General features: G+C 44.5%; 1 protein-coding gene across 2 annotated transcripts in view; it reads left to right on the plus strand.

Annotated features, from left to right (window-relative positions):
• LOC142312296 (uncharacterized) overlaps window positions 1–25,086 on the plus strand; it is a 57,219-nt gene that overhangs the window by 19,346 nt on the left and 12,787 nt on the right. The window contains exons 1-6 of one of the 2 annotated variants that reach the window (XM_075351227.1): window positions 7,516–7,573; window positions 8,276–8,425; window positions 8,555–8,734; window positions 8,816–8,939; window positions 9,023–9,120; window positions 9,318–9,396. In XM_075351227.1, the coding sequence (XP_075207342.1) occupies window positions 8,348–8,425; window positions 8,555–8,734; window positions 8,816–8,939; window positions 9,023–9,120; window positions 9,318–9,396 (559 nt within the window). In that variant the 5' untranslated portion in view covers window positions 7,516–7,573; window positions 8,276–8,347. Of the gene's footprint in view, window positions 1–7,515; window positions 7,574–8,275; window positions 8,426–8,554; window positions 8,735–8,815; window positions 8,940–9,022; window positions 9,121–9,317; window positions 9,397–25,086 lie in introns of those variants that run through there. The other variant, XM_075351228.1, reaches the window with a different exon arrangement.

A 25,086-nucleotide genomic window follows, 5' to 3' on the forward strand; every position in this document is an offset into this window, starting at 1 on the left:
GGGAGTCAGTGTTTCCAGGTTAGTTGAACTTCTGTTTACTTTAATGCCTATACTTTGATGTGCGTTTATCACAGTGATCTTATTGCATCTGCTATGGACTTTATACTGGGACGTTGACTCATTCTATTTACTACTGGCATTTGGTATTTAATATATCCTAACCAATTTCCCTTCTCCTGCTGTAATGGTATGCCACCTAGAGCACTTCTTTTGGTACTACACCACATTTTTTAATTTTTAGTCTCACAATAAAGATTATATACTGCTTAAAAAATAAAGGGAACATTTAGAACTAGGTTGTGGTATTTTAGTGTTCCCTTTATTTTTTTTGAGCAGTATATACATTTTACTCTTTTGTGTTTGGTTCAATTTTGTAAATTGGTTATGTAGATTATGGTTTGAACCAATATATCCATGGCTATTTATGAGTAGTAGTGTCAAGGTTGGGAATTTTGGGGAAACCACAAATGGGGTTTCTCAGGGTCACAGAGATGGATTTCAAATCAATCTGCGCAGATATAAATGATTCTGACAAAAATTATCATGCCGAGACGTATTCACTGTTTGAGCAGAAGCAATCTTCTTTTGGCTCATGTATTAAAAATCTCATGATTATACAGTCCAACATTTGACCTTGAAACGGGAACAAGGAGTAAAGATAAAGCCCCATTTTTACATCCCAGCTAGTGAGAACCAACATGTTATGAATACAATCAGTGTGTTATGAATACTTCTTTGTTCATTGTACATTTTAATTATACACTTACACAGATTATCTTATTACATCTGGACAAACGGCCTACAGCCCAGGTCTTACCCCCACAGTAAGTGGTGGGATTTAACATTTAAATTAGAGACCGCTATATATACATACAGCTCTGGCAAAAATTAAGAGACCACTGCAAAATTGCCAGTTTTTCTGATTTTTCTCTTTATAGGTATAATTTTGAGTAAAATGTAAATTGTTTTCTTATTCTATAAACTACTTACAACGTCTCCGAATATCCAAGCAATACATTTTGTATTTATTGTTTGAAAATGAGAAATGGTCAAAATAACAAAAAAATGCATTGCTTTCAGACCTCAAATAACGCAAAGAAAACAAGTTCATAATCATTTAGAAGCAACAATACTAATAAAGTTTTAACTCAGGAAGAGTTCAGATATCAATATTTTGTGGAATAACCATGATTTTTAATCACAGCTTTCATGCGTCTTGGCATGCTTTCCACCAGTCTTTCACACTGCTTTTGGGTGACCTTATGCCACTCCTGATGCAAAAATGTAAGCAGTTCTTCTTTGTTTGATGGCTTGTGACTATCCATATTCCTCTTGATTACATTCCAGAAGTTTTCAATGGGGTTCAGGTCTAGAGATTGGGCTGGTCATGACAGGGTTTTGATGTGGTGGTTCTTCATCCACACATTGACTGACCTAGCTGTGTGGCATGGTGCATTGTCCTGCTGGAAAAAAACAGTCCTCAGAGTTTGAGAACATTACCTGAGCAGAAGGAAGCAACTGTTTTTTTCAGGATAACCTTGTATGTGGCTTGATTCATACGTCCTTCGCAAAGTTTAATCTGCACAATTCCTGCCCAATTTTTAGAGTAAGGTAATCTTCTCTGATGAGTCTGATTTTCAGCTTTCCCCAACACCTGTTCGTCTAATGGTTAGATGGAGACCTGGATAGGCGTACAAGCCACAGTGTCTTGCACCCACTGTGAAATTTGGTGGAGGATTGGTGATGATTTGGGGATGCTTCAGCAAGGCTGGAATTGGGCAGCATTGAAAACCCCTGGAATGTAATCAAGAGGAAGATGGATAGTCACAAGAAAATGTTCACTCACCACAAGATAGATGATAATTAAAAATATTGCTTTATTGAAACAATGAAAAAAAGCTCAAAGGCATTTTTAAAAACAATTAAAAACATGAGACAAGAAATAGGCGGGTAATGAATAAACATTAATAATTGCTTTGACCACATCCCACAATTTATTTGCATTTGTTGGATTTGCCACAGAAACAGCATTTTTTATGTCACTCCAAAAGTGTTCTATCGGATTAAGGTCCGAGGATTGGGATGGCATGACTCCATAACTTTAATTTTGTTCGACTGGAACCAAGATTTTGCTCATTTACTGATGTCTTTAGGGTCATTTTCTTGTTGAAACTCCCATTTCAAGGGCATTTCCTCTTCACTGTAAAGCAACAAAGCCTCTTCAAGTATTTTAATATATGCAAACTGGTCTATGATCCCTAGTATGCGGTAAATAAGCCGGCACCATAGTAAGGGTACTTTCACACTTGCGTTGTTTTTCTTCTGTCACAATCCGCCCTTTTGGAAAACAGCGGAATCTGTTAATGGATTCCGTTGTTTCCCATAGACTTGTATGGAGGACGGATTGTGCCAAACGTACCTGCGTTGCTTCCGCTGGCCGACGCTCCGTTGCTTCCGCCGGGCGGAAGCAACGCAGCATGTAACCTTTTTTTGAGCAGCGGAATCCTTAGGATTTCACTGCACATGCTCTCTCTGGCTCCCTGCACCCATAACCAGGATACACATCGGGTAACCAAGCAAAGTGCTTTGCCTAGTTACCCGATATTTACCCTGGCTACGCATGCAGGGAGCCTGACACTTCCCCGCTTGGCTCCGCCCCCTCCCGCATTTCACTCCGCATGTACACACACGCGCACCCACATACACACACACTCACCTGTCCTTAGCGCCATTGACCCGCTCGGCTCCACCCACCCCGCACTCCGCCCCCGCACACATTCTCGGCGGCTGAACAATCAGCTGATCACCCGGCGACCGGTTGCTGTGAGCGATCAGCTGAGCGCCCGGCCGCTGGGTGATCAGCTGATCGTTCACAATAGTCTGCCGCCGGTGAAACTGTAAAAAAAAAATAAAAATAGGCTGATTCCGTTGTTTTGTACGATCCGTTGCATCCGTTGTGCCACTATATGCAATGCATCCGTTGCATCCGTCACACAACGCAATGCAACGGATGCCGTCCAACGCAAGTGTGAAACTAGCCTAAGGGAAATATGCCTATATCCTGATGCTTGCATCACCAGGTTTCACGGTCTTCAGAGTATACCATGGCTTGAATTCAGAGTTTGGGGGTCGTCTGTCGAACTGTCTGTGGCCCTTGGACCCAAAAAGTACAATTTTGCTTTCATCGGTCCACAAAATGTTTCTTTATTTCTCTTTAGGCCAATTGACGTGTTCTTTGGCAAATTGTATCCACTTCAGTATATGTCTTTTTTTAACAGTGGGAGTGGGACTTTGCGGGGACTACTTGCTAATAGCTTAGCTTTTCACAGGCATCTTCTAACAGTCATAGTCCTCACAGGTAATTTGAGACGTCTTTGATCATCCTGGAGCTAATAATTGGCTGAGCCTTTGCCATTCTGGCTATTCTTCCATCCATTTGAATGGTCATCTTCCGTTTTCTTCCACGTCTCTCTGTTTTTACTTTCCATTTTAAAGCATTGGAGATCATTTTAGCTGAACAGCCAATCATTGTGTGCACTTCTTTATATGTTTTACCTTCTCCAATGAACTTTTTAATGAAAGTACGTTGTTCTTCTGAACAATGTCTCGAACAACCCATATTTCTTAGGCTTTCAAGGAGAAATGCAAGTACAACATGGGCTGGCATCACCCTTAAATAAGGACCACCTGATTCACATTGGTTTCTTCACAGAATGAAGCATGCATTTCACTTGCTCAAATCCAGACTTAAGACGGAAAGACCCACAAACAAGCAAGCAAGACCTGAAGGCTGCGGCTGTAAAGGCCTGGCAAAGCATTAAGAAGGAGGAAACCCAGCGTTTGGTGATGTCCATGGGTTCCAGACTTAAGGCAGTGATTGGCTCCAAAGGATTCACAACAAAATATTGAAAATAAAAATATTTTGTTTGGGTTTGGTTTATTTGTCCAATTACTTTTGACCTCCTAAAATGTGGAGTGTTTGTAAAGAAATGTGTACAATTCCTACAATTTCTATCAGATATTTTTGTTCAAACCTTCAAATTAAACGTTACAATCTGCACTTGAATTCTGTTGTAGAGGTTTCATTTCAAATCCAATGTGGTGGCATGCAGAGCCCACCTCGCGAAAATTGTGTCACTGTCCAAATATTTCTGGACCTAACTGTATGTTACCTTTGTTGTGTGTTACTATGTACACACTTGCCCATGTGGAAGCCGCTGCTGTGGCGATACGCGTGGGTCTCCCCACGGTATTCGTGTCCCCCGTGTACTTCCCCTGGCCTTGCTTTATCTAATCCTTGCTGTTACTCTGCCTCTTCAGGCTATTTCTTCTATGAAGCTCCTGTGCCTATGCCCATGGCACACACACTGCCTATGACCTATGCATTCCCGTAGGTGTTGCTGCTTTCTCCATATATATTATTATTGTTGTTGACATTTGTGGAGGAGGTGACATCGCTTTTTATGGCGATTTCTTTGGTGCCGTTGTTTATACACACCTGTTTCATGGACGTTATCGCTTGGATAATAGTGAGTCGGCCGGTTATTTGCACTTTGCATGGTATTTGTTAATAGCTGTTATTTATTATTGCATGTCTCTATTGTTGCCTGTGCTTTGTATATGATGGGTGTTTCGGGGGATACTAGGCCGTGTCATCTTGTGTGTCATGTTTTTAGTGTTTTTATTCTTTTTTTACAATAAAGGTTTGCCTTTTATACATATTATTGTGAGGGTGCTCCCTGATCATATGTAGTTCTTTTTCTCTATATATTGCAACAATAGTCTGCAAGCATTGAAGGGTTCCAATAAACCTGATATCTTTTTTCCATAGTTGCTATTTCCTGGTAAAATCGCTCACCATTCTCGTCACTCACTGCTCCACAGTTTGTGTGAAGCCTAGATGCAAATGCAAGAGATGAATCTTTAATGCCATTTTGCAGCCAAGAAGATGATATGCCTGAAGATTTTCCACAAGCTCTTTTTAGTTGGTGTTTCCAAGGAAATTTGTTACCACTAACTGGAATGCTACCCATTCAACCTTTTCCTTGCCACGCAGTAAACGTTGAAACTCCTCATCTTGCAGAAGCACACGAATCTGAGGACCAATGAAGACTCCTTCCTTTATCTTTGCTTCACTCAATTGAAAATTTACAAATGAGATATTTGAATTCTTCTGCATTTTTGTCCATTCCCTTTACGAAGTTCTTCAACCCAACTTGAAATGCAATGGAGGTAACCGAATTTTCTGTGGTTCGACAAGTGCTGGATGAAAAACATTTTTAGTCCCTGGCTGCAATGCATTTCTGAGGGGCCAGTCTCTTTTTTTTTTTTTTTTGTAGTGTTGTTGTCTTGCTCGAATGTCCCATTCACGCAGGAAAAAAGAGTACTTTGTGTAACCAAACTGGAGACCAAGCAAGAGGGCAAACACCTTTCAGTCACCACAGAGGCACTGATCCTGACCCTTGTCCTGATCTCTTATTTTGCAACCAATATACAGGTTGTAGGCTCTCTTAACCATATGAGTCAAGTTTCGCTTTTGTGGCTCAAAAGTCACCTCACCACAAATATAGCAGAAATGATCTGCTTTATTAATGCAAGCCACTGAATAGCTGAACGATGATATCAGTTGACCGCTGAAAATGCTGTGTGACTGATAGAGGGAGAACATGCTCCTTTTATAGAGATGTGTGATGCAAGTTTAATTAGGATTGCAACATCTTTCTTTGGCATCTACCATTGGTCATTTAGATATGATAAAATACTGATGACTCAATTCATAGGTCATTTGGAGATGATTAGTGTTGAGCGGACCCGGATCGTCAAAATCCGTATCGGCACGGTTTGAGCGGCAGATCCGAGTCCGACCCGGACGCAGGATTCCGGGTGCACGATCCGGATCCTTTTTTTTTGCTCTCTCTCTCTCTCTCTCTCCTCCCCATTGACATATATGGTGCCGTATTCCGGATCGGATCCGGACTTCTTTAGCAGCCCGCCGCGGATCCGCCGGACCCGGATTATTCCTAGTCTGCTCAACTCTAGAGATGATGCAATATTGATGAAGCAATCCAATAGTCAGTTGGATGGTGCAAAACGGATGACGCAAGGTTGATGATGTATTCCTTGCCTAACGTTGTATCAAAAGCTGTGTGAAATATCGACGCACCCCTGTATCATAAAAACTAGAGCCATCTTCAAAATTTAAGCATTATTTTCGTTTTCAGCACCCCAAAATTAGTTGGGTCCAACTGTTTTCATGTCTGAACCAATTTTGCTGTTGACTAATAATTATTGAAATACAATTTTCTAAGAATCTACAGCACCAATTGGTAAATTGTTTGACATGTGGTAATATAATTTATACCAAAAACAGGGAATAATCTGGTTAGTTATATTGGACTGATATTATTTTGAATACTACTGTATAGACAAAAAATGAAATTATACAATTTTAGTTACAATGCATAATATGAAATATGAAACATAATGAACAATAGCGGGGATCAGTTTCTGGCTAGCTTTTGCTCCAGGTTAGGAATTAAGCTTTCGTTTTCTTCAGGTTATCATCCTGAGACTAATGGTCAAAGACAATGGTCGGAGAGAATGGTCGGAGAGAATGAACCAAGAACTACAACAATATCTAAGATGGGGTTTTTTTGTAATCAAGAGGACTTGGTAGTTTTTCTTCCTCTGGCTGAGTTTGTTCTCAATAAACGCACCTCTACTGCTACTAGCACCTCGCCTTTTTTTTGTTGTGAGGGTTTTCATCCAGTTTTTGGTAACTTTTAAGGTTTGCAGTTGGCGGTCTCAGGGGAGGAAAGATAGTCTTCTTGTCTGATTAAGGTCTGGAGAAGAGTTAAAAAGGTCTTTTGATAACTTGCGATAGGGCCAAGAGAACCGCAGACATGGGCATAGGTAGGAGATCTTGTGTGGCTATCGTCAAAAAATCTCCATCTAAAAGTTCCATCAAAGAAATTTGCTCTTAAATATGTCGGTCCATATAAAGTAATTAAAATCACTAATCTTGTGACGGTCAAGCTCCAACTCCGGCTTGCGTCGAGGATTAATAATTCCTTCCATTCCTCTCTTAACAATTTTGATGCTATGCCAAGTCCTCAGGATATCTTTGAGGTTGACTTGGAGAAGGACAAGTACTATGAGGTGGAACGAGTTTTGTGTTCCAAATATACTCCACCCTGCACATGTCGTACAACCGCGGCTCCACACACATCATACAAACACCGCATCTGCGGCTCCGCTCGGTACAGTTAGTATACACAGCTTCGCATCGTACACATCGTACATAGGCAGCTCCCCTCCATACACATCATATACACGTCTCCGCTCCCTACACGTCGTACATACGCGGCTCCACTCGGTAAACCTCGTACACACACTGCTCCCTCCTGACCGCACACATAACTTTCACCTCAGCCACTCAGCCAGCACAGCAGAGTCCTGCATGCACTGAGGAGTTGATCATGTGACCCCTGACTCCTCCCCTCCATGTGACATCATCACAGGTCCTGTAAGCACGGAGTGGCCATACATCTATTGTGCGGCTCTGCAGGTGGAGGTGTGTGGAGATTCCCCATTACTGGACACAGGCCTTATTAACCCCTTCAGCTCTGAGACTATTTGGGGCGGGGGAGGTTCCTCTCTCTGCTCCTCAGATATAATGGCGGCGGCTCTATCTGTCTCGGTCACATACATTCTGCTGATATTCCGGCCTCTGTACTGGGAAATATCGTCTCCATTTTGTTATATTCTCAGTGTTTTCCCTCTAGTGAAGGGGATTTCTTGTTGATAAAATTGTGATATTTTTTGTCATTTAAAACCTTTTTCAACAACCTTCATTAGTGATCACACAACATCCGGCTGTGATTGCTCCAGTGACATTCTGTACCACTGGGATTGGGAACATGGAGGCGACGTCTTAGTCAGCAATGCAATTTATGTTCCAGTCCATATGAAACACGAGCGTACAATTTCTACATGTTCTGTTTCATCATCTAATTATAGAATGGTAAAGTTAGAAGGGACCTCAAGGGCCATCAGGTCCAACTGCCTGCGAGTGCAGGTTTTCCTAAATCATCCCAGGTATATGTTTATCCAGCTTTTGTTTGAAGATTTCCATTGAAATCTAACTCACTGCCTCCCGTGATCGCTTGTTCCCCTCTCTTACTGACTCCCATATGTTTTCCCTTATTATCTCCAGTAATTGTATTATTACAGCAGATTTTTTATGATGTTACATCGTCATCTTCTCCCCATTCAGGTCCCTACAATATCGGATCCTCTCAGTGGAGATCTTCTATAGAAGAGAATTCTCCTGATTGCCCCGTGAAGGATGGATATGGACAGGGACAAGATGGCGGAGAGGATATTACACCTCACCCTAGAGATCCTCTTCCGGCTTACTGGAGAGGTGAGAGATTCTGATGACGTCACATTACATCATTCTTATCTATGGGAATAACAGATGGACAGAACTGGAGAGGTGAGGACTCTGGAAATGTCTGTAGTGAGATTTATTACTGTGTCTCTTCATAACCAGGATTACACAGTAGTGAAGAAGACCTCTAGTGAGCGCTGTCAGACCCCTGTGTCTGAGGGTTGGGGAAGACCCCTGAGCCCAATCACGGGGCCTCCACCTCACCACCCGATACATGAGGACATCAATGACCAGAAGATCCTAGAACTCACCTACAAGATGATTGAGCTGCTGACTGGAGAGGTGACACTGCTGGGAATGCTGGGACATTATACAGTAACGTTATGAAGGGTTCGGGGGTGATGGTATCATTGTATGTGTCAGGTTCCTATAAGGTATCAGGACGTCACCGTCTATTTCTCCATGGAGGAGTGGGAGTATTTAGAAGGACACAAAGATCGGTACAAGGAAGTCATGATGTGTGTTCCCCAGCCCCTCACATCACCAGGTAATAGACAGGACTAAATACAGACGGCCTATAATTATCTGTATGTAAGGAATTAATTCAGTCCTTGTATGTGTTTCCTCCAGTTCTATCCAGTAAGAGGACAACACCAGAGAGATGTCCCCGTCCTCTTCTACCACAGGACTGTAAACAAGAAGATCCAAATGTTCCTCAGGATCATCAGGTAGATGGAGAGAAGGTGCCATGAAATCTCCCTATGATGTGTAGACGGCTGTGAAGGTCTTGTGCTCAGTCTTGTTTTATCCACCAGTATTATATGTTTTATACTTGTGTAATGAGAACGGTGGAGATGGCAGGATTAGAGCTGATCATAGATGTGACTTCTCCATCTGTCTGTGACTTTTACAATATTTGTTTCAGGGGGAAGATCTGACCCATACTACATATGTAAAGGGTGATGAGCAGTGTAAAGAGGAGATTCCTACATATGACAACCCAGGTGAGTAGTGACCACTAAATGCAGAGAAGTCACAAATTTTTCTCAGTCACCAGCTGTGGCTGCTTTATCAGGGTTGTAGTATAACAAATGGTCACCATTCTGCTGCTAGACCACCACATGGTCCTCCACCCAATACTGTACCCATTATTTTGGGCATTGGACGCCCTTCTCTTAGAGTGAGATCTATTTCAGCCAGATCATACAAGTAGCATCCATCCCAACCCCTGAAATTAGAAGATGTTGACCCTTATGTGGGCGTCACACGATACGATCTATCGTGCGATCGCACGAGCGATCGTACCCGACCCCGTCGTTTGTTCGTCTTGGGCAATTAGTTGTCTGTGGCGCACAAAGTCGTTAAACCCCCGTCACACGCACTTACCTGCTGAGCGACGTCGCTGTGGGCGGCAAACATCCACATCCTGAAGGGGTGGGACGTTCGGCATCACAGCGACGTCACACAGCCGCCGGCCAATAGAAGCGGAGGGGCGGAGATGAGCGGGACGTAAACATCCCGCCCACCTCCTTCCTTCAGCATTGCCGGCGGCCGCAGGTAAGCTGCAGTTCATCGTTCCCGGGGTGTCACACGGAGCGATATGTGCTATCCCGGGTACGATGAACAACCGGCGCAGAGAAGAATAAACGATTTTTTAAAAATAAACGACGTGTAAACGATACACGATTTGTAACCGATTTGTGATCGCTCTGAGACGCTCGTAGTTGTCACACGAAACGACGTTGCAAACGATTTCGGATGTGCGTCACGAAAACCGTGACCCCGATGACATATCGCACGATGGATCGTCTTGTGAGACGCCCGCATTAGCTGCCCAGATTTCTAATCTTCAAAGCCAAAAGATAGCGTATGTAGAATGTGCAGACAACTTAGAAAATCATGGAAAGAAAAATATAATTTGCATAGTGGACCTCTAAGAGAAAGCGGAGAGTAATGATGCTGTTGACCTAGAACCTTGGTCTCTTATTGATGAATCTACCTCTCAGCTATAGGCTGAGAGGCACTTCCGGGTTAGTGCATGATGCCCTTTAAGAATAGGTGTCCATGTACCCACGCCCAAAGCGCCCTCCCAGGAGATCTGCATTGTGTCTGCACAGGCCCTGGGAATACGGCAGAGACTGCTGACATGGGATTCACCACTGGGCGGTAAGGAGAATAAGAGTGCCGGGAAAAAGGGGCAGGACAGTGCGGGGATTCCAATAACCGCACAGTACTACCACTCCCCTTAGGCCCTCCCACTTTTCCAGGTTTGAAAGGAATCTCTTTAGGAGAAGAGGGAAATTAATATTCTCCTTGGGCTCCTATGACCTTTCCTCAGGACTAACCCCATCAAATCAACCAAAAAAAACCCTTTACCCTGCACCTTTTTCATTGCGTGGATGCTTTTTGCCTCAAAGATGTCTACCACGCCGACTGGTGAAGGCAGAGTACCAGGATTCTTGAAGTAGCGGTTCAGGACAACAGGCTTGTGGCGAGACACATTGAAAGAGTTGGGGATCCTTAAAGAGGCCGGATGCTTCTGCTTATAGGACACAGCATTTATCTTTTAATGCACCTTCAAGGGACCAATAAAGCAAGGACCCAGCTTGTACGAATGCATCTTGAGGTGGACATATCTATAAGAGAGCCACACCTTGTCTCTGGGATGGAACGTAGGAGGAGCCAGGCATCTCTTATCCGCATCTTTTCATACTGATGGAGGAGTGCTCCATGGAGGCCATGGTATCCGCCAAGATTTCGGAGAACCCCTTGACAAGAACACCGGCCACAGGGTTGCCGGAGGTGATAACCATAGGAAGAGGGATTTTTGGGCTGCTGTCATATACTATTAGAAATAGAGTTAGCCAAGGACTCGTGTGATTATTATAGGAGAACTCCGTCCATGGCAGAATCTTTGATCCAATCATTGTGGTGTTTGTTGATGAAGTGCAACAGGAAATTTGTCAGGACCTGGTTGACCCACTCCAGTTGGCCGATAGGCTGCAGATGGTAGGCCGATGAGAAGTCCAAAGTGACATCCAGCAGCTTACAGGTACTATTCCAGAACAGAGATGTGAATTGGATGCTTCTGACACAATATGGAAAGTAAGGCCATGCAGGCAGAAGATGTGTTGGATGAAGCGCTCAGCGACCACAGGAGCAGAAGAAAGACCGGACAATGGAGAGAAGTGCGCCATTTTAGAGAACTTGTCTACTACTGCCCAGATGATAGAGTAACCAGATGACACCGGCAGGTCAGTGATTAAGACCATAGATATGTGTTGCCAAATGCTGGATGACAAAGGTGTAGGTAAAGAATAAAGGTATCCAGCAATCCCAAACAATAAATTTGACGCTTTATTTCACACATTTAAAATTCCATAGACAAATCTTGTTAAAAGCAGAGCAGATGACGTGTTTCGGATCAAACAGGATCCTTACTCATATTTTAATTCATATAACCAAACTAGTGTCTTAAATATACTTCACAAATAGATACCCACCCACATCCTGGTGTAATCAATTGGGTGTGCCGCGAGAGAACTCGTCTATAGCTTGACATGCATTTCAGGTTTAAATAGTGGTGTTACCCAGCAATCCCTGCTGAAAATACAAATTAATTTGGTCTGTGGCCGCCTTGGAGGAAGGTTCTGCTGTGGAGTTTTCCTGTACTCAGTCTTTATCCTTTTTTTTGTTGCTTTTTCTCCCTGTTTGTCTTTACAGTACTTACCTTGTGTCGTGTTAGTGCAGTGGTGAGGTCTAGTGAACCCCACCTGCCCGTCACTAGTCAGGTCATCTGTAGGGTCTTCTGATGGTCTCAGGTACCTGCTCGGCGACAGTTGCGGAGACTGGCTAGGAGAGGAGGGACAGCTGCAGATGAGGATAGGAAGTGTCCCACCAACCTCTATCACTAGTTCCAGGGCCTCCCACTGTTATTCTGTCCCCAGTGCCCCCTTTTGTTGTGCATCAGACACATGTAGGTCTGAATGCCCCCTGCCATGCTTGCTACACCCGGCAAGCATTACAGGAACGCACAGCTGTCAGCACCATAAAAGACCAATATATAAACCCCTGCTAGAGGAAAAGAATTGCCGCAATATGAACAGTACTGGCATGTAATAATATACAATTCATTACATTTAATATAGGTGGAGCTCAAATATGTAATTGCAAATAACTTGTAGATTATGCATATAGAAAAAGAGGGTTAGAGGGGAAGTGAAGGGAACGGGATTGGAAAAAACATGTTATGAAGCAATCTAAGCCAGGACGGTTCCATGCATTGGCTGTGACATCCTCCGCCAAGGGGGGTGGGCTGATCTTCTATGCCTTCATATCGCATGTTATTAATCATGTACAGATTAATTAGTACTTGTGGAAACCGTCATAAAGATTGGCAAATCCACTAAATCCCTGTTCACACTCTATAAAGGTGAACTAGATTACAAAGTGGAATAAATGTAGAAAAATGTAAAAAAAAATCCCACAATGTAAATGCGTTGCCCAAAGTAGTACAGATATTCAATAAATGTAAAACAGGTCTGTCCTCAGATTTAGTCTGCTTGGGTTCGTGTGTCAACATCTAATATGTATATTCCACGAGCTGTATTCCTTTCTACTACATGATCTGTCCATACAATTGATTGAACTGAACACCTTTGTAAATATTTTGCATATTTTAGTGATTTAGTGCTGTACATTTTGGATGTTGCAATTTTTTTTCCTACGTAATAATTTTTTTGTGTTCAACAGGACTTTTTATTTTCAAGTGGAGGGCCGCCCAATGGGGGCCAAATTCTCTCCCTCATTAGCCAACTTCTTTATGTGGTGGTGGGAGGAAATACATCTACAAGTGCATCTGAACAAATTAGAATATCATCAAAAAGTTAATTTATTTCAGTAATGCAATACAAAAAGGGAAACATACCGTATTTTTCGCTTTATAAGACGCACTTTTGTTCCCCCAAATTTTGGGGGAAAGTAGGGGGTGCGTTTTATAAGCCGAATATACGGGGGGGGGGGGTGTATATATATATGTACACCGCAGCGTCCAGGGGAGGTGGGGGCAGCAGCTCTGGAGCACAGGGGAACGCTGCGGGCTGCAGCCTTTGATCTCCTGCACCCGCTCATATAATATGCACAGCCGCTGTCCATCTCCAATGGTGCTGAAATCGCACGCAGTGAGGGGCTGGGGCAGCGGTGCATATTCTATGAGCCTGCGTCCCAGTGTGATCGCACATGCCCACACCTGTGTTAGATTTGGCCCCCAGGCTGCTGCTCATTCTAAAATAAAAAATCTTTACTTACCCCTGCAGCGTTTCTCCCCGTGTCCCTGCTTCCACTGTAATCAGGCAGGCAGAGAGCTCAGGCTCCTGTGCCGATCACATGACCGCACTGAGAACCAGGAAGTGGAAGAACAGAAGCACGGAGCCAGACAGGAGGGAGCTCAGCGCTGGAGGAGATAAGGAAAGAGGGTTTTATTTTACTATGGGCAGCAGCCTAGGGGCCATATCTGACACAGGGGGACTTGTGCGATCTATAGGGGCCATGGGCAGCACTATGGGGGCGATATCTGACACAGGGGGACTTGTGCGATCTATATAGGGGCCATGGGCAGCACTATGGGGGCGATATCTAACACAGGGGGACTTGTGCGATCTATATAGGGGCCATGGGCAGCACTATGGGGGCGATATCTAACACAGGGGGACTTGTGCGATCTATAGGGGCCATAGGCAGCACTATGGGGGCGATATCTAACACAGGGGGACTTGTGCGATCTATAGGGACCATGGGCAGCACTATGGGGGCGATATCTAACACAGGGGGACTTGTGCGATCTATATAGGGGCCATGGGCAGCACTATGGGGGCGATATCTAACACAGGGGGACTTGTGCGATCTATAGGGACCATGGGCAGCACTATGGGGGCGATATCTAACACAGGGGGACTTGTGCGATCTATATAGGGGCCATGGGCAGCACTATGGGGGCGATATCTAACACAGGGGGACTTGTGCGATCTATAGGGGCCATGGGCAGCAGCATGGGGGCGTTATGTAACACGGGAACGTGTGCAATCCATAGGGGACCATAGGCAGCAGAGGGGAACGTGTGCCATCACAAGGGGGCTATATTCAATATAAGGGGGCCATATCCAGATTAAGGGGGCTAATTTTAGGATGGGGGGGCTATGAGGGACATATACCCTATATGATTTGTTAGAGGGACACTGGCATTATAAGATGGACCCCATTTTACATAAAAAAAAAAAATTCTCTTTTCCTTCACCAAATTTGGGGGTGCGTCTTATAATCAGGTGCGTCTTATAAAGCGAAAAATACGGTATATATTATATAGAGTCATTACACACAAAGGGATCTCTTCCTATATATTATATATTCATTACACACAGAGGCATCTATTTCAAATGTTTATTTCTGTTATTGTTGATGATTATGGCTTACAGATGATGAAAACCCCAAATTTATTATTTCAGAAAATTAGAATATTATATAAGACCAACTGAAAAATGATTTTACACTCAGAAATGTTGGCACCTACTGAAAAGTCTGTACAGTAAATGCCTCAATACTTGGTCGGGCTTTTTTTGCATGAATTACTGCATCAATGCAGCGTGGCATGGAGGCGATCAGCCTGTGGCACTGCTGAGGTGTTATGGAAGCCCATGTTGCTTTGATAGCAGCCTTCAGCTCATTTTTAAAGTGCATCAATAAAAGAATGAATTTTATTTTTAAGAAGGAATTCGTGCTGGATCCTTTTTCTCTTTGCTGTTGTCCATTATACGCTGGCCGGGACATACCAGCGGATCCCAGGCACCCTGGAGACTTGGCGGTTCAGGTGACAGGTGAGCTGAACTTTTTTCTATATTTTCAGCTCATCTGCATTGTTAGGTCTGGTGACTCATTTTCCTCTTGACAATACTCTATAGATTCTCTATAGGGTTTATGTCACGCGAGTTTGCTGGCCAATCAAGCACAGTGATACTGTGGTTAGTAAACCAGGTATTGGTACTGTTGGCAGTGTGGACAGGTGCCAAGTCCTGCTGGAAAATGAAATTTCCTTCTCCAAAAAGCTTGTCGGCAGAGGGAAGCTTGAAGTGCTCTAAAATTTCCTGGTAGACGGTTGCGCTGACTTTGGTCTTGATAAAACACAGTAGACCTACGCCAGCAGATGACATGGCTCCCCAAACCATCATTGATTGTGGAAACTTCAGACTAGACCTCAAAAAGCTTGGATTGTGGCCTCTCTACTCTTCAGGCCCCGTCACACACAGAGATAAATCTTTGGCAGATCTGTGGTTGCAGTGAAATCATGGACATCTTGTTCCATTTGTACACAGCCACAAACCTAGCACTGATTGTCCACAATTTCACTGCAACCACAGATCTGCTGCAGATTTATCTCTGTGTGTGACAGGGCCTTTCCTTCAGACTCTGGGACCGCGATTTCCAAATGAAATGCAAAACTTATTTTCATCTGAAAACACCTTGGACCACTGAGCAACAGTCCAGTTCTTTTTCTCCTTGGCCCAGGTAAGACCCTTCTGGCGTTGTTTATTGGTCATGAGTGGCTTGACACAAGGAATGTGACACTTGTTGCCCATGTCCTTGATACGTCTGTGTGTGGTGGCTCTTGAAGCACTCATTCCAGCAGCAGTCCGCTTTTGTCAATCTCCCCCCATTGCAGGTGTTTTGTGGTAATTATTCTAATTTCCTGAAATAATGACTTTTGAGTTTTCATTGGCTGTAAGCCGTAATCATCAACATTAACAGAAATAAACACTTGAAATAGATTCCTCTGCAGGTAATAACTTTATATAATATATGTGGTTCCATTTTTGTATGGAATTATTGAAATAAATTAACTTTTTGATGATATTCTAATTTATTGAGCTGTACCTGTATATAGCTTATTTATGGTTCCCAACCCCAGAACAATTTGACCCTGTCGGATGTCTCCAGACATTTCTCTGTGGTTGACTCTGTGGATCTCACCCATTTTCGATGTATGGGTGTTAATGCCGGCCATATATTTACTGTGATGCAATCTAATAATCGTGCATCTACCTTAAACTGTCTGCAGTCCAAATTATGAGTCAATTGTGGTAGCATGCATACTACTCTCTTTCATACACACCAGAGACGTACTCGGATATGAATAGAAAGTAAGACTGATTTAATACGGAAGTGGAAAATACATTTAAAGGGAATTATTGGCTAGCAGCCAATAATACGTAACACGTCTCCTATTGGATAAAGTAGAACAGCTTATTCTGTGATATACAATATACTGTAATGTGCTTGCTTCCTCATTTATATTAAGCAATGTCAGCATGATTCACTCATCACATGAAAAGTCCAGACTGTCTGAGTCTTCTGTCTGAATGCAGAACTAGGTGGGGTACACAGTCTCAAACAGCATCTTAAATCCTGGTTTTTGGATATCTTCATATACACTCCTAATAGTTCATAATCTGGTCCTTAACAGTCCCTCCTTTGGAGATAGCCAAAAGTCTTTCCTTACTTTCCCAAGTCTATTGATCTGTCCTAATACCGATGGTTACCTCACTCACATACGAGATACCCCATCCAATATGGATGAATCTTCCCACCCAACAAACTATGCATAGGAAGCCAGATCCTGACCATATTCTCTAGACTGTCCTCATGGCTATGTTCCGCTGGCACAAATTATTCAGGAAGGGGAACGTGGACGTAGTCCTCTAATTAGCTCATATTTATCAGGGTTGGTCTCACTCAAAGTCTCATGCTCCTCGGTCCTCAGGCGGTAATGGTGGGACATCATCAAAGGTGGGATGCACAGTCATCTTCTGGTCCACAGGCTTAGATATCATCGTCCTGGCACAAAGTATCGGGTAGAAGAGGGAAGACAGCCATCTCCTGGTCCCAGGTCCGCCATCTTTTGTAGTGGGATGCATGGATCTTCGTAAGAAAGAAAAAGAGAGAGAGAGAGAGAAAAGAGAGAGAGAGAAAGAGAGATTGAGAAGAGAGAAAGAGAACGAGAGAGAGAAAAGAAGAGAGAGAAAGAGAGAAAATAGAAATCTAGATCTGGTTGGATTTGGAGGAGAAAACTCAAAAACATATATTAGGCAAATGTTTAGTTAAACAAACAACAAGCTTAGTTGAAGTATCTGGGGGTACTTCTAAACAGGATTTCATAGGGTCTCAACCTAGTGGTCCCTGCTGGGGTGTGTCTAACACTGAACAGGGGGGAATGCAAGGGGGAGACTCTCATGCCCTTGCTTTCTACACTGCCCCATCCTCCCAACCTTCCCTCTATTCTGTGGCTGGTCTGGGGTGTGTAGAGTCAGTTCTGTGTCTAAGGCCTGCCATATCTCTTTGGCTGGCAGTAAAAGCAGGTCACTAGCCACCTTCCATGGTCTCCGGGAGCCCACAGCTGCACCCTATCTCAGTCCCCTTCTTCTTCTGAGACTTGCTCTTGTAGGGTCAGGACAACGTTTTCTCAAGACTTTCCATCTTTCCTTTCTTCTTCACATCGGGGTCATTCAAAGAGCACAGATTGACTGACTGTTTCTTTGGTAAGTAGTCTTGGGGCTTCTTTGGATGTTCTGTCAGTGAGGGCACTTCTTACTGCTTCCCTTGACTCCTCCAATGTGGGCCTCAACCCTGCTCACCGCGACTCTGTCTGGCAATAGCAAAGCTTCCATCAGTTCTTCTATGGCCTCACGGCGGCGTACTGTTCCATTGGCGGTGATCAAGTCTCTTGTCTTCCATACAGAGTAGATGTTGGCTGTCATCTTGCAGGCTTCAGCGAGGGCACATACATCTGCTTCTTCACAGACAGGCATGCGGGTAGCGACTGCTCTATCAGCACAGCGTCTTCTGCTACCACCACCATACCCATGTGGAACCGTCTTCTTGATGCACATCTTGATCCATCCGCAAAGGGGTTAAGTCAGGGTCCAAAGGTATATCCGTCACTGTATTGAATCCAGAGTTTCCTCAGCTAAGCCAGAGTCGACTACCTCTTCCACCAAGGTGTCAGAGGTGGGACACTCCCCCCTTGGAAGAGGGAGAAGGTTAGCAGGATTAAGGACCGCACACCGGGAGATGGTGACTTTGTCAGGGAGCAGTGATGTCATACGGGCATTGATCTTCAACTGGTGCTTTAGGTAGGTGTTCAGTCTGGCTGAGTACTATTCACAGGGCTACTGTCTTCCTCCATGGCTAACAGGTGGAATGACTTCTGGGCTGGAGATGACGTGATGATACTCTTCAGGTGACTGTGAATGCAGCACATCTGTATGTGGGGTGATCTTGTAAGCTGCTAGATTCATCTCCAGACATCTTGCCACTTGAAGGAGGGTGTCTTGGTCCTTACCAGCTGTAGTTTGCATGTGGGCTCTCGGAGACCTGATACAAAGGACTATACCCAGGTTTGTAAGAAAGGGCAATGGGTGTAACTTGGGGTCAGGGGAACACTCAAATTCTAAAAACTAAGATCCCCTAAAACCCCAGGGAAAAAGAAAAGAGCACAAGAGTGTTTGGAAACTAGCAAGCAGCACCCCCTGACTACATATACACAACTAGAAATAGCAGTGAAGCGTATCTACTCTACCTCTCCTGTGCTGACCCTGTAACTGGGGGCCCTGCACTCTCCCTCATCCCGACGGTAGACCTGATGGTGGTCAGGGTCGAGCCTCCAGCGTATCCCTATCTCCTGTCAGACCCTGTAAACTAAGACACAAAGGATTACTGGGTGCCGCCAATAAAAACCCTAACATATGCCAACTCCTGATGATCAAAGTCCCCTTAGGACCACATGATCCTCCACTCTCTATACCAGGGAACTCTTGTACAATATACCAGGCAGGATAACATACAAGCGAGAATATCTCAAAATTAGGCTAAGCAGCAACTGCCATAGGCAGAAAAATATTCACTGTCCACCAGGACTAATAGTGAGCAGTCTATATGGTCTAATAAATTGTATACTAGGTACAGCAAAAACAAACATGCAAAAGTGAAGGGAAAAGGTTTCCACAGGACTCTCAGCAATATCCTCTGCTAAGGTTCATTAGTGGGAACACAATGGGGCACAACTACATATATGACCAAAAACGGAGTGTGTGTTTCAGGTCCCTCTGTCCCCACTCTGCAGCCTCTGCTGCATCAGCAATAAACAGAGCAGTGGCTTTGGCTGCTGAAACAAAAATAGGGAACTGGGTGTCGGCTGGACTAAAATGGAGTCAAAAGAGGAAGTAGATGTTGGCTGCCATCTTGCAGGCTGCCATCTTGCAGGTGCCATCTACATTCAGGAGGTATTCAATCTGTCACTGGGAATATGGATTATATAGGGACCCCTGGGCTGACCCTGTAACTAGGGACCCTGTGCTTGCCCTCATCTCGACGGTAGACCTAATGGTGGTCAGGGCCGAACCTCCAGCGTGTCCCTATCTCCTGTCAGCCCCTGACATAATATCCCCATACCATACCCCACCCAGGGCTGGGCAAAACACAGAGTGACAGACAGAAATCTACATTCAGGACAGGAAATAATGGGGTGGGCTTATGTGGACACAGTGCTCCACAGACAGCACACAAGTCCACCCTATATATCAGCTTATATCATCTTATTTTCACAGACAGGTAAAATACACATTGTGTAGTTACTAGATTCAGAATTACATCTCTTCAAATCATCTCAATACTTTCACTATATTGACATTCAATATAACATCCTGTACCTTCAATCAATTCTCATCTAATCTCCCCCCTTGGGAGACTTTTCCATTTCCCTTTTCAACATACGTGTGTCACTTACAATTAAACTTCACAGAACTTGAAATAGAAACTAACTGCTCTTTTTTTTCCCAATTTCAACCCTACGGTGTTTCACACCAAAAACTGCGTACATTATACATACAAACATCTTCCAGGAAAAACTAGAGCACCAGTGTCACTTGGGTGATAATAAGGTACACTCACCCTCACTGTAAACCTGCAAACCTGGTTTCATTACTGGCCAGAAAGAATCCCCAGCTTTAATTTGGGTGAGCCCATACAAATCAGCATATGTGGCAGAGTGGGTTTTCTGGATTTGGCACATCTTCCTATAGAAAGGCATGGGATGCAAATCAGGATCAGGGAGAGAATTCACAATACATACACCTCCATGAGGACGGTCCACCCAATACTCAATAATTCTGATTAAGGCCAAAGTTTAGGGTTCTTCCCCAATGTATTCAATTCTAGGTAAGAATACATAGACATCGACTAAACCAAGACCAGTGAGTACGCATACAACGTTCAACTCACTGCTTAGCAGGAAAACCGTACCAGGTAACAGTCAGGGCTTCTCCACCCTCCTTTTCCATAACACTGCACCTGTACATAGAAACCCCCCCCCCCTTTCAAATCTTCTATCCACAAAGACCAGGTCCAAGGCCTTATCAAACATCAATTATTGATCACACATCACTCATCGGAGTATATATCTCAGTGTTCCTTCACAAGGACTGCAGCCTCCTGAGGCTTCCATGTCACATTTTACGGCGTTCTTGTCCGGGACTATAGGAATAATGGTGCGATGCCATGTGTTGGCTGACGTCCTCAAATAAGGACAGCACCTGTGGTTTATCTCTATAGCTGGAGATTGTGTGTTTGGTCTCTGCTGGGGACAGTTTTGATGGTGGGGTGGATCATTGTTAAATCATTGTCCTCTTCCTGCCCCCCCTCGGTGGCTTCGGGTTCTCCAGCCACAAATAGGCCAGTGGCCTTAGGACTTAAGATGGCTGGAAAAGGGAACTAGGTGCGGCCCGACCTGAAATGGAATCTAGGGAGGCTAGGGAGGGCGTTAGACAAACTACACAAGTCCAACCCTCTGGGGACGACTTATAAGGAGGGGGCGTTGCTTCCTAATGGGCTTGGCCACTTACTGAGGTGCCATTTTCTGAGCTGGTGCAATATAGAAATATCTGCCATCTCCATCACATTCCTTTCTCCATGCCAATTTTCTAACATCTTTTGACGTTCGATACCATGCCTCAGCATCCATAAGGAGATCTTTTTCCTTCAAAACCCCTCGCTTATTTAACAAGACATCTTTCTATTCCTGCTCCTCTAATCTCCCTCTCTTGGCAGTGATCCCTGCCACCTTGAGAAGCGACTTCATATTTTTAACATTTTTAACATCCACAGAATACACAGATTTCTATCTCAGTCCACACCACCACAACACAAACGGGTTGTCCTACCGCTAGACCAGGAAGAAGTGTCACGTGGGTGATAGAAACTAAATTCACTCTCACTATACGTTACTTCAAGTACTAGTAACCTCTGTTCACATTACATTACATACACATAAGGACGGTCCATCCATAACTCAATAATTCTGATTAAGACCAAAGTCAAGGGATTCTGCCAATGTTCCTCCTACCTAGGATCACGGAGAACACATCAAATTCCACCAGATACAGTCAGGGTTCTTACCATAACTCTGTACTGGCCAAAACCAAAGTCAACCCCCCTTATCGTCTCCTCTCTGTGGGAGACGTACCAGGATACAGTCAGGGCTCTTACCATAACTCTGTACCTGGCCCTCAGCCTTATCAACTACTGACTATCGATCGGACACGTCACATACCAGTGTATACGGCACTGTACCTTCTTGTACCGTCTGCCTCACAACAAACAGTTAACTAGTTACAAGTTTCAATTTTCTCTTTCACTCAAAGAAAAACAGCTTCAAAGTACATTATCGTGACACTTCCTCTTTTCTGCCGTACGAACAAAGCACAGAACTTCCCGTTTCTCGTAAGCCAGCAAGTACGCAGCCTGCTGCAGATAAACAGACATTTCAACAGGTAGACACCGGTAAACACAATGACATAACAATAAGGACACTATATATACCATCCAGGTGGCTGATCTCACCTGCATCACACATACATATAACCATATATATATATATATATATATATATAATCGGCGTATATAACAACTTCCTCATTTTCCTCTACTGTGAACTCAGAGAAAAACGAAACTTGGAACTTCTGATTTCTCCCAGAGCAGGCAAAAACCCAAAACCACATTACATTTCATGTGATTTAGAATTACATTTATACAGACAGCTTAAGGTGAACCTGACCACCTTGGTGTGGGATCTCTTAGGACGGCTTATCTCATGCGAGATGGCGGTCATTAGGTGTCTAGACTGGGACAGCCCAACCCCCCTTTCGAAATGCAAGTACACGCATGAGGTTTGCAAGGTGAGATTAGACAAATTTTCTCACTTGCATTTGGAGTGCGCGTCTCCATCCCCTCTCGCGTAGTTGCCTTTCGAATCAAGGTGTCAACATGGCCGTCCGTCATCCAGACTCCGTCCTAAGGTTCGTTGGGCGCCACTGTTAATGCCGGCCATAAATTTACTGTGATGCAATCTAATAATCGTGCATCTACCTTAAACTGTCTGCAGTCCAAATTATGAGTCAATTGTGGTAGCATGCATACCACTCTCTTTCATACACACCAGAGACGTACTCGGATATGAATAGAAAGTAAGACTGATTTAATACGGAAGTGGAAAATACATTTAAAGGGAATTATTGGCTAGCAGCCAATAATACGTAACACGTCTCCTATTGGATAAAGTAGAACAGCTTATTCTGTGATATACAATATACTGTAATGTGCTTGCTTCTTCATTTATATTAAGCAATGTCAGCATGATTCACTCATCACATGAAAAGTCCAGACTATCTGAGTCTTCTGTCTGAATGCAGAACTAGGTGGGGTACACAGTCTCAAACAGTATCTTAAATCCTGGTTTTTGGATATCTTCATATACACTCCTAATAGTTCATAATCTTGTCCTTAACATGGGTATAGAGGAAATTGATAAGCGAAAGCCTAGTTCTAATACAGAAGGCTAAGTAGATATTAGATGTTTCCGCAAGTACTAACTTATCTGCACATGATTAACCCCTTCACGACCGCGGGCAGTAAAGTTACGTCCTATTTTAACGTGACTTAACGACCAGGGACGTAACTTTACTGACTAAAGTTAATTTGATTGCCAAGGCCATAGCAACGGCTTTCAAATGATGCCCCCTGCTGTTTCTTACAGCAGGGAACCTTTGCTTGACCCCAGGGGGGGTGGCATCGCCACCCCCCCATCGCCGATCGATGTGATTGGCTGTTCAAATCTGAACCGCCAACCACATAGTTCCCACTGATTTCGACAAAAATAATGCCTGAATTAGTGCGATACTGTGAGATCCGGCTATGAGGTGCTGCAGCAGATCATAGCTGGACCTCAATCATGTCGCCCCCCAGCCTCTGCAGCACTGATTGGAGCGATCAAGCTATGACGCGCAATCGGGCCAATCAGTGTGCAGTAGGGCGGTCTGATCTGCAGGTGGCCGCCCTCCCCAGGCCTGTGCTGGTCTGGGGAGTCCTCCCCCAACATGTCTGCAGCGTGCACTGGCTGGTACTTGTAGTACCACGCCACCGCTGCTGCCGCTGATGTCACTGCTCCTGCTCCAATTGTAAGTATTGTGCTCACCTTGCAGCCCCTGCGCGCTCCCGCGATGGCCCCTGCCGGTGCCCCCCCCGCGATCTGCCTCCCCACACCCCGATCTGCCCCCCCGACATCCCGATCTGCTCCCACCGCGATCTGCCTGCCTCCCCCGTTATCTCTATTCTGCTTCCTTCCTTCTGCCTCTGCTTCTCTGGTATCCCCCTCCCCACCTGCTATCCCCCTCCCCCTCTGCTCTCCCCCCGACGTCCTCTTACCTGCCTTCACCGGGTCGTCCAAGGTCTTCACTAGCCCGATCTCATCTGCCTCCATCGCTGGGTCCTTCCTGGGTCTTCTGCTGATCTGTCCAACGTCCTGCCTGCTGCTCCTGTAAAGCTGTCTATCTCGGTTGCCTTCTGTTCCTCCTGCAGTTCCTCTGGTCAGTGATCCTCCTGCTAATCCTCTGGGTACTGTGAGTATAACTTTTTTTTTTTTTCTGTATCCCCTGTCCATTTTTACACCTCATCCGTCCGTGCGTCCCGCCGAGCGCTGATCAGGCATGCAGATAACGGATCTGCATCCGTGGTCAGTTTTTGGCGTGCCTTTTTTTTCCGTATCCCCGACGCTTTTTGTATCGCCTCTGTCCGTGCGTCCCGCCGAGTGCTGATCAGGGATGCACATAACGTATCTGCATCCGTAGTCAGTTTTCGGCGGGACTTTTTTTTCCCGTATCCCCGACGCTATTTGTATCGCATCTGTCCGTGCGTCCTGCCGAGTGCTGATCAGGGATGCACATAACGGATCGGCATCCCTGCTCAATTTTTGACGTTTTTTTTTTTTTTTTTTTTTTTCCCATACACCCAACGCATTTTGTATCTCATTCGACCATGCGTCCTGCAGCGGCCGATCAGTGCACCGCGTCTGTGCGTTTGAAAAGTCAAATGGCATTCCTTCTCTTCTGAGCCCCGCCATGCACCCAAACAATTACTTTCCACCACATATGAGGTATCGTTGTACTGAGGAAAAATTGCACAATACGTTTTATGGTGCAGTTTTTTCTGGTACCGTTGTAAAAAAAAAAGCTACCTGGTTGATGCAAAAATTTTGTGGTAAAAAAAAAATAATAATTTTCACGGTTCAAGATAATCAACTTCTGTGGAGCCCCTGGGGG

The sequence above is a fragment of the Anomaloglossus baeobatrachus genome, chromosome 5 (assembly GCF_048569485.1).
Source record: "Anomaloglossus baeobatrachus isolate aAnoBae1 chromosome 5, aAnoBae1.hap1, whole genome shotgun sequence".
NCBI lineage: Eukaryota > Metazoa > Chordata > Amphibia > Anura > Aromobatidae > Anomaloglossus > Anomaloglossus baeobatrachus.